The following is a 7,980-nucleotide window of genomic DNA, read 5'->3' as shown; positions in this document are numbered from 1 at the left end:
TATAACAGTGGCAGGAGGAGGAGAGCAAAGCTATTGAGCCAGCGAGGAGTGAAGCTGAGCCTGGCCTCACACGCTCCTAGAGGACCACCTCCTGAGACAGAGTTCTTTTTCCCCCTTCTTCTTCTTTCTCCAAGCTCCCCTCCTGCCCTCCTTCCCTGCCCAGTACCATGCATTCTTGAGTGGCAGCGTCTGGACTCCAGGCAGCCCCAGAGAACCGGAGCAAGCCAAAGAGAGAGGACTGGAGCCAAGACACTCTGGTGGGGGAGCTTGGATGCCTGGCTTTCTTTGAGGACATCTTTGGAACGAGGGTGGCTTTGGGGTGGGGGGTTGTGCTGCAGGCAATCCAGCCCGGCCCCAAGATGGACACTTCTGGGCACTTCCATGACTCTGGGGTGGGGGACCTGGATGAAGACCCCAAGTGCCCCTGTCCATCCTCCGGGGATGAGCAGCAGCAGCAGCAGCCGCCGCCACCACCGCCAGCACCACCAGCAGCCCCTCAGCAGCCCCCAGGACCCCCGTTGCAGCCTCAGCCTCCGCAGCTTCAGCAGCAGCAGCAGCAGCAGCCACCGCATCCCCTATCTCAGCTCACCCAACTCCAGAGCCAGCCCGTCCATCCCGGCCTGCTACACTCCTCTCCCACTGCTTTCAGGGGCCCCCCTTCATCCAACTCCACCGCCATCCTCCACCCTTCCTCCAGGCAAGGCAGCCAGCTCAATCTCAATGACCACTTGCTTGGCCACTCTCCAAGTTCCACAGCCACAAGTGGGCCTGGTGGAGGCGGCAGGCACCGGCAGGCCAGCCCCCTGGTGCACCGGCGGGACAGCAACCCCTTCACGGAGATCGCCATGAGTTCCTGCAAGTACAGCGGGGGGGTCATGAAGCCCCTTAGCCGCCTCAGCGCCTCCCGGAGGAACCTCATTGAGGCTGAGCCTGAGGGCCAACCCCTCCAGCTCTTCAGCCCCAGCAACCCCCCGGAGATCATCATCTCCTCCCGGGAGGACAACCATGCCCACCAGACCTTGCTCCATCACCCCAATGCCACCCAAAACCACCAGCATGCCGGTACCACCGCCAGCAGCGCCACCTTCCCCAAAGCCAACAAGCGGAAAAACCAAAACATTGGCTATAAGCTGGGACACAGGAGGGCCCTGTTTGAAAAGAGGAAGCGACTGAGTGACTATGCTCTGATTTTTGGGATGTTTGGAATTGTTGTTATGGTGATAGAGACCGAGCTCTCTTGGGGTTTGTACTCAAAGGTAGGGGCTGCAGTTTCTCTTTATACCTTTGAACAAAAGGAATATGTAGGTAGCAAAAGAGAGAGAGAGTGGGGGAGAGAGAGAGACAGATTGGGGGAGAGAGAGAGAGATGATGGTGGTGGGGAGAGGCGTTTGCTCAATTATATCGAACACTTAACTTCCCATGGTTTTCCTGCTTAATCCCGGGAGAATTCATTCCTTGCTTCCCTTGGAGGGGGGACATCCCCACACACTGTGTCTAATTTGCGGACTCTGTGTTAGGGAGGATTAAAGAATCCCTTCTGAGAAATCATCTTTCCTCCTGGCTCACTCGTACTAAAGCATAACCCAGCAGCTTAACGCACCAATTAATTACACTCTGCCTTGATGTGCTTGCCAGTTCCTGTGACTTCCCTCCTCTCCTCCCCTCCCTGCTCCACTCCATTTTCCCTAGGATAAAAAAGAAATAAATGTCTGGGTGGGGGCTGGGGATTCCATGCCAGTCCCTTCTCTGTCTTCTCCCTCTCTTCCCAAGTTTCCATTTCCCTCCTCCTCCCTGAGAGACTTAGGGCAAAACAGAGAAGCACCGGCGATTTGGCGTCTCCTGTGTGTGTGTGTGGGGGGGGGGTCATGGGGTAAAAATACAGGCGGAAGAAATCAGCGGTCCTTTCCCTCAGGAAAGAGGACTCAGAATAAACCTGCTACTGCCTCGTAAACACCCCCTGATAAAAATGGCTACAGGTGTTACCCGGGCAGAGCAGATGGGCGCCGCCTTGGCATCAGCGGCGGCGGTAGGGGGGAGTGCCTTTCCTTGGGATGGAATGACAGGGTTTCCCGGGCGTCCCCGAGAGCCCGCGCCCCCGGCTCAGTCCCAGTTCTCCCCTCCCACCCCAACTCCTTCTTCTCAGGGATAAATAAGGATGAGTGTGTGCGCGAGTGTGTGAGTGCGCGCCCCAATGGAGAACAGCGGCGGCGGCGGCACGGGCTTTAGCGGGGGAGCTGGCCCGGCTGCTCCAGCCTCTGTCCAGTCCCCAGGAGGAGGCGGGGGCTTCCCTCCCCTAGCGGGCTTGAAGTCGCGTCCTCCAAGGGAGTGGGGCTTGAGGAAGGTGGATTTCTGTCAAAGCTCTGCTTGCTGGGAGCCCTCCTGCTGCGAGCTTGAAGGCTTGGAGACCTGGGGAGTCACTGGGCAAGTGGGTTTTTTCCCCCACTCTACCCTTCACCCGCAGTTTACTTGTTGGGGTGGGTGTGCGCGCGCATGCATGCTTGCTTGCTTGTTGCTTGGATTTCTCTACTTATTTGTCATTTTGGGCAGGGGGTGGCTAGGCTGGCCAGCGGGTAGCGGGGAGGGGCTCAGCTGTTGGGGGTTTCAAATAGAGCTTGTTTCAGGCTGGGCACAGCTGCTGCGAGACTGTCACATTCCTTGTTGAAATCCAGCCACAAAAACCTGGGAGGTGCTGATCGGATTTCCCCCATTCCCAGCCTCTCGCTCTCTGAGCAGGGGATGGGCAGATCTGCCTGCTCTAGAAAGGGGTGGGGCAGACCTGTCAGACAGCATGAAGAGCCAGAATGAAGACTTCCAGGTGGAAGGTCCTGGCTGCTCAGAGGGCATTGCCCCAGCTCTGGCCAGCTCCCGGAAGCCGCCTTCATCTCTGGAGGTGTAGCATTTGAGCCCCTCAGTGAGCTGGAGCGAGCGGGGTTTCCCCTGGAATCGCAGCTCACTTAGTCATTCCCTGTAATGAGCCTCTGAGTCTGCAGGTCTTTCTGCTTGCTGCCTTCTCCTGATGGGTGCTCCAGGAGAGGGGGCCACTGGCCTCGGCAGGCCTGACAGCCACTCTGGGCACAACCCCGGCCCCCTCCAGGTTCCCCCTGGGGACCAGGAGCCCTTGCTGGGGGGAACTGATGCAGGCCCAAGTGCTGGGGGGGTGGGGAGAAGGGGCAAGACCCTCTCTTTTAGTGAACTCTTGAGCTCTTAGGGGAATGGCTGTTCCTTGAGACAGCTCCCAGTGTGGGATCTGTGCACATTTGTCTTGATGGGGTGGGAGGGTTGCTGCTGGAGCAGGTGGCTCCCTGCTGGAGTATTCAGGGAAAGGGGCTTTCCCAGAGCCCGAGAAAGCAGACTCTGGGGCAAAGGAAAGTTGAGGTGATCCCAGGGGCTGGGGTTTGCCTAATTTTAAGTTGATGACCCTCTGGCTGATGGGTGCATGGAGGGCAGCAGCAACCCAGAAAGTCTTGCTTGCCTCAGCTAATGAGGTGGCCACTTCCTGTGCACCTTGGGGTTGGTCTTGGTGTGCTGAGCAGGGCTCACTTTCACCTGCTCACCAGGCCTCCCATCCTCTATCCACCAGGCACTGAGTCACTACGGAACAAGTATTTTCTGGGTGTCTGTGTCAGGCCCTGTGGGCCTAGGAGGGGGTTAGGGCAGCTATTGTCTCTCCTCTCCTGGAGGCAAATAGGGTTGTTTTAAAGGAGCAGAGCAGAGTCCGAGTCCCAGCTCTGCCATCTCTAGTGTGTGATCCTGGACAATCCAAGTAGCTTTTCTGAGCCTGTCTCCCCAGCTGCCAAGTGGGGAGAGTGGGGTACTCCAGGTAGGACCTATTGCTATTGTTATTGATGATAGGAGGAAAAAAGATGTATTTTTCCTGTTATCTAGCTCTGTCTTCAGAATTAGTTGGGGCCTTGATAGGCTTGGAACCAAGACTTGTCAGTGGAATGAGAAGTTGTCTTGGAGGGGAGAACTTTGGAGAATGGGCTGGGTCTTCTGATTCACACGCATGCATGTTAAGTTGCTTCAGTCGTGTCTGACTCTTGTGATGCTATGAACTGTCGCCCACCTACGTCCTCTGTCCATGGGATTCTCCAGGCAAGAATACTGGTTCTCTTCCAAGGGATCTTCCTGACTGAGGGATCAAACCCTTGTGTCTTATGTCTCCTGCATTGGCAGACAGGTTCTTTACCACTAGTGCAACCTGGGAAGCCTGGAAACCACCTATAAACATGGGTCTGTTGCAGGGGTGGTGAACCTTTGTTCCCAGCCTTGCAGAGAAAACAGATTCTGTTGTGACGAGAGGGCTTAGGTCAGAATGAAGAATCACCAGCTGGGGGAACTCAGAGACAGTCAGTGACCCTAGGGATGGATGGCTGACAGCCTCTTTTGCTGGAGAACTCTGTCTGGTTGGTTTGGTGACTGGTGTGGAAGCAGGAGGATGGACATATTGGATTATTCTGTCCTGATGGTTACAGTTCCCACTCAAAGGCCCTGGGGAGAGGGACACACTTTCTTTTCCCTAGGTGATGACGATTACTAACCTTGTGTTTGAGCTGCCGCTGTCTGTAGTTTTCTGCTCTTTTTCTTGGGGCTGCGGCTTTCCTGTTTGCCTGTCTCTGGCTGCTATCTGTTACCGGGGGAGGAATTCACCACAGAGGCCTGGCTCTCTTAAGAAGAAATGGCGTGACCCCTGAGCATAGCAGTTCATGCTAAAGGGTGACAGCCCAAGGAAGTAAAAGAAATCAGGATGGAATGGTCCTCGGCCTCCTTCTCACAAGCCACAGGTGATGATGGGAAAGGAAGATGGGCTGAGATAACAGGAGAGCTGTTTGTGATCACACCCAGGCCGTGGCACCTGATGGTTATTCCCGAACCAAATGAGGGTGAGGTGTTTTCTTTACGCATGGACTCACCCTTGAGGACTTAGTCCACGGCAGGGCCAGGTCTAGATGTCCTGTTGAGGAAGGAGTCTTAGTCTTAGGATACTGCATTAGTGCTGGTCAGGGTTAAGCAATGAGAATGTGGGGGTCCTTCTTGGCATGCTTTATTTTTCTCCAGAGCCGGTCTGAGCCACACCTGCTCCGGCATCATACACTGACTGCTGTGCTCTCTCAGGGAGAGCTGGGGGCTCAGTGGCTGCCCCCTCCCCACCTTGCCATCCTGCTGGTGCTTCCATCCAGCGGGGGAGTCATCAGTGGCCTTGTGTCTCAGGGACCTCCGGTGTTGGGTGGTAGGGTCAGCTCGGGGGAGGCTGGGAAATGCTGGGGCAGCAGAGTGGCTGTTTTGCACAACCTCAAACCACTTCCCCACCCCCGGCCTCCCAATCCGAGTTTCATCTCACAGGCAGAGCCCATCCCCTGCCCCCTCGTGCCCTGCTTCTGCCCTCCCCAGCTTCCTGCCTCTTTGCTCTCGCTCTCCCCTGGGGGCCTTGTTGCTGCGGTCACCCAGACCATGAGTGGAGGCGTGGGGACGCCGGGCTTCCCCGGGCTGCCGAATCTACTCCATACGTGGCTTCCTTTCTTCAGGCCGCCTCGTGGGAGGCCAACCTGAAAAAGGCAGGCTTCTCTGCACATCCCGAGGAGCTTGGTCCCCTGGCTGTTCACCCTTCCAAGAGAGTGGGGTCCTTTAGGGCCCACTGGTAGCTCTTTGGTGACCTCACAGAGGTCTGGCCCCAGCCTCCAGCTGGAATAATTGAGTGGGTTCACTGGTCCCAGTGCTTCTGTTCTCCTGCCCTCCCTGTCATGGAGGGCTTGTTTGCAGACCAGCAGCTGATGCTGGGTTCTGGGTGAATGGTCTACACGTCCTGCCAGACCCAGGAGCCGCTCTGGGATAGGAGGGTGACTGTGGGGCGATGTCCCGGTGTTTGGGAGCAGATGCCGCAGGGTACTCATGTCTCTGGTTTCTAGCATGTTGGGAAGGTAGGAAAAGGTCAGATTACTCTCCCTGGAGCCTCCCTATGGAAGGCAGGAGATTTTTAAAAAAATTTTAATTATCTATTTGGCTGCGCCGGGTCTTAGTTGCAGCATGTGGAATCTAGTTCCCTGACCAGGGATTGAACCTGTGCCCTCTCCATTGGCAGCACAGAGTCTTAGTCACTGGACCACCAGGGAAGTCCCAGGAGACTCTCTAATAGCGATTGGCTGGAGGCAGGCGCCCGGGGAGCCAGCCACCCAGGCCCGAGGCATATGTTTTACGATCACAGGTCACACCCAGGGTCTTGGCCCAAGGAGGTCAAGAGAGACTCTGGAGTGTGAAAGCCAGCCTGTTCTCCCACCCAGGGTGGTGATGACTCTATTTATAACCTTGGTGGACAGTCTGCAAATGAGTCAAACGTTTGTAACCCACAGAAGGGACAGCTAACTTTTATATATGCTTCTCCTTTGCGTGTCATGACACTATTTATAACTGTCCCGGGGGAAAGACTTCATAACACATCCGGACTTCCTTTCCCCACAGGCAGCGCTCCCTGCTGCTCTGGCCCTGGCATCATCACTGGGGTATTTATCGGCTGCATGGGCTCATTATAAGCCTGGTGCGTGGCCTTGTATTTCCCTTACTGAGCTTGCAGGAAGGGGGATTTGTGGGGCCAGGGTCCACAAAGATCTGCTCTAAATCATAGAAGGTAAAGAAAAACAAGATGGAAAGAAATTGGAGTAACCTCTGTTGAAGCTGAGGCCCTGATAGAGATGTAAAATCAGAACTGAGAGCTTTGGCTTTGTTGCAGTTTTTTGGAAAGCACATTTGGGGGAGAAAATGAGTATGTGAGAGGGAGAGAGAGGGAGCGAGAAGGAGAGAGAGAGAAGGGGTGGTGAGGGGCGGCTGTGTACTGATTAAATGCTGCCTTCCTCAGCTCAGTGGCAGGCGGACCAGCACATTCATTCATTCGTAGCTGTTTTTCTTCTCTTTCTTTCAAAACCCCGAAGGGAGAGAGAGAGAGAAGAAAGCCTCCTAGTCTTCTTTAAATAATGAGGGTGGGGAATTCTAAGACTGCGCTGTTCTTAGGAGCTGTGGGGAGGAAAATTCTAGTGCCGTCTTTTCCTGGTGAGGAAAGTCCGGAGGAGGCTGTTGGGTTTTGGGGTGCCCCCTCCCCCTCCCCTGTCATTCCACCCCCAGGAGCTCAGCTGGGATCCGAGAGAGCAAGGATGGAAGGGGGAGCTGGGGGAAGGGACCACCCTGCTTTGTCTCTGGGCCTGGCCCTGCAGGGGCCGTGAATGCTGGGTGACAGGAGTGGGGAGGCAGGGAGCATCTGTACTGGGTAACCTTCCATGGCGAGTCCTGGAGGTAGGGGGTGGTCGCAGCCCCCTTCGTAGATGACGTCATGGGGCCAACCTGACACTGCTGGTGGGTAGCAGCACTGGATTAAGAACCCAGGGCCATTAGGGTCCCAAGTTTAAGCCTTTCTGCTTGCCTGCCTGCTGCTGGAGAAATTGCTTATCATTCTTAAGAGACAAACCAAGGTTTATGGGCCTGAGAGCTGTGATGCAAAATGTGGGAATGGGAGGCTTTACCAAGGGGTGAGAAGGGGCTTGATGGAGGGTGGGTACCAGTGCAGGTACCCAGAGGACACAGTGTGGGCAAGACGGCAGGGGGTGGGGCCCTGGAGGCAGCCTCAGCCCAGGGTGACGCGTGGACAGGTCCACGGTCTGTCCTCCGCTGCCTCCTCACTCGGAGGCCTGGTAATACTGTTCTGGGGCGATGCTGGCAAAGCCGAGAGGGCAGAAGGTGTGGGGATTACAGGAAGAACAGGAGTGTACCCTGCAGAGGCCTGGACCGGGGGGGCTCCTGTGGCCTGCAGAGCTCGCCCTCCACCCCCGGAGAGTCAGCAGGACGCTGCCGTGCGAGGCGCCCTGGCCTCCGGGCCCTCCTCTGTGCTCCCCGTCGCCCTCCTTCCTCTTCTCCAGCTCTGACTCTAGGGCTGCTTGCTGGGATGACCCGTGCGGGCTCAGCATCTTGCGTCTCACAGGTATTTCCATGTTTGTT

General features: G+C 56.2%; 1 protein-coding gene across 4 annotated transcripts in view; it reads left to right on the top strand.

Annotated features, from left to right (window-relative positions):
- The first annotated feature begins 32 nt into the window (after nucleotides 1-32).
- Nucleotides 33-7,980, top strand: part of KCNN3 (potassium calcium-activated channel subfamily N member 3) — a 171,028-nt gene continuing 163,080 nt past the window's right edge. For 2 of the 4 annotated variants that reach the window (XM_027975753.3, XM_004002559.6), the window contains exon 1: nucleotides 33-1,256. In XM_027975753.3, the coding sequence (XP_027831554.1) occupies nucleotides 360-1,256 (897 nt within the window). In that variant the 5' untranslated portion in view covers nucleotides 33-359. Of the gene's footprint in view, nucleotides 1,257-2,175; nucleotides 2,426-7,980 lie in introns of those variants that run through there. The other 2 variants (XM_042254783.2, XM_027975761.3) reach the window with 1 other exon arrangement.

Source organism: Ovis aries, chromosome 1, assembly GCF_016772045.2.
Source record: "Ovis aries strain OAR_USU_Benz2616 breed Rambouillet chromosome 1, ARS-UI_Ramb_v3.0, whole genome shotgun sequence".
NCBI classification, from domain to species: Eukaryota; Metazoa; Chordata; class Mammalia; order Artiodactyla; family Bovidae; genus Ovis; species Ovis aries.
This window is presented reverse-complemented; position numbering and strand designations above follow the sequence as displayed.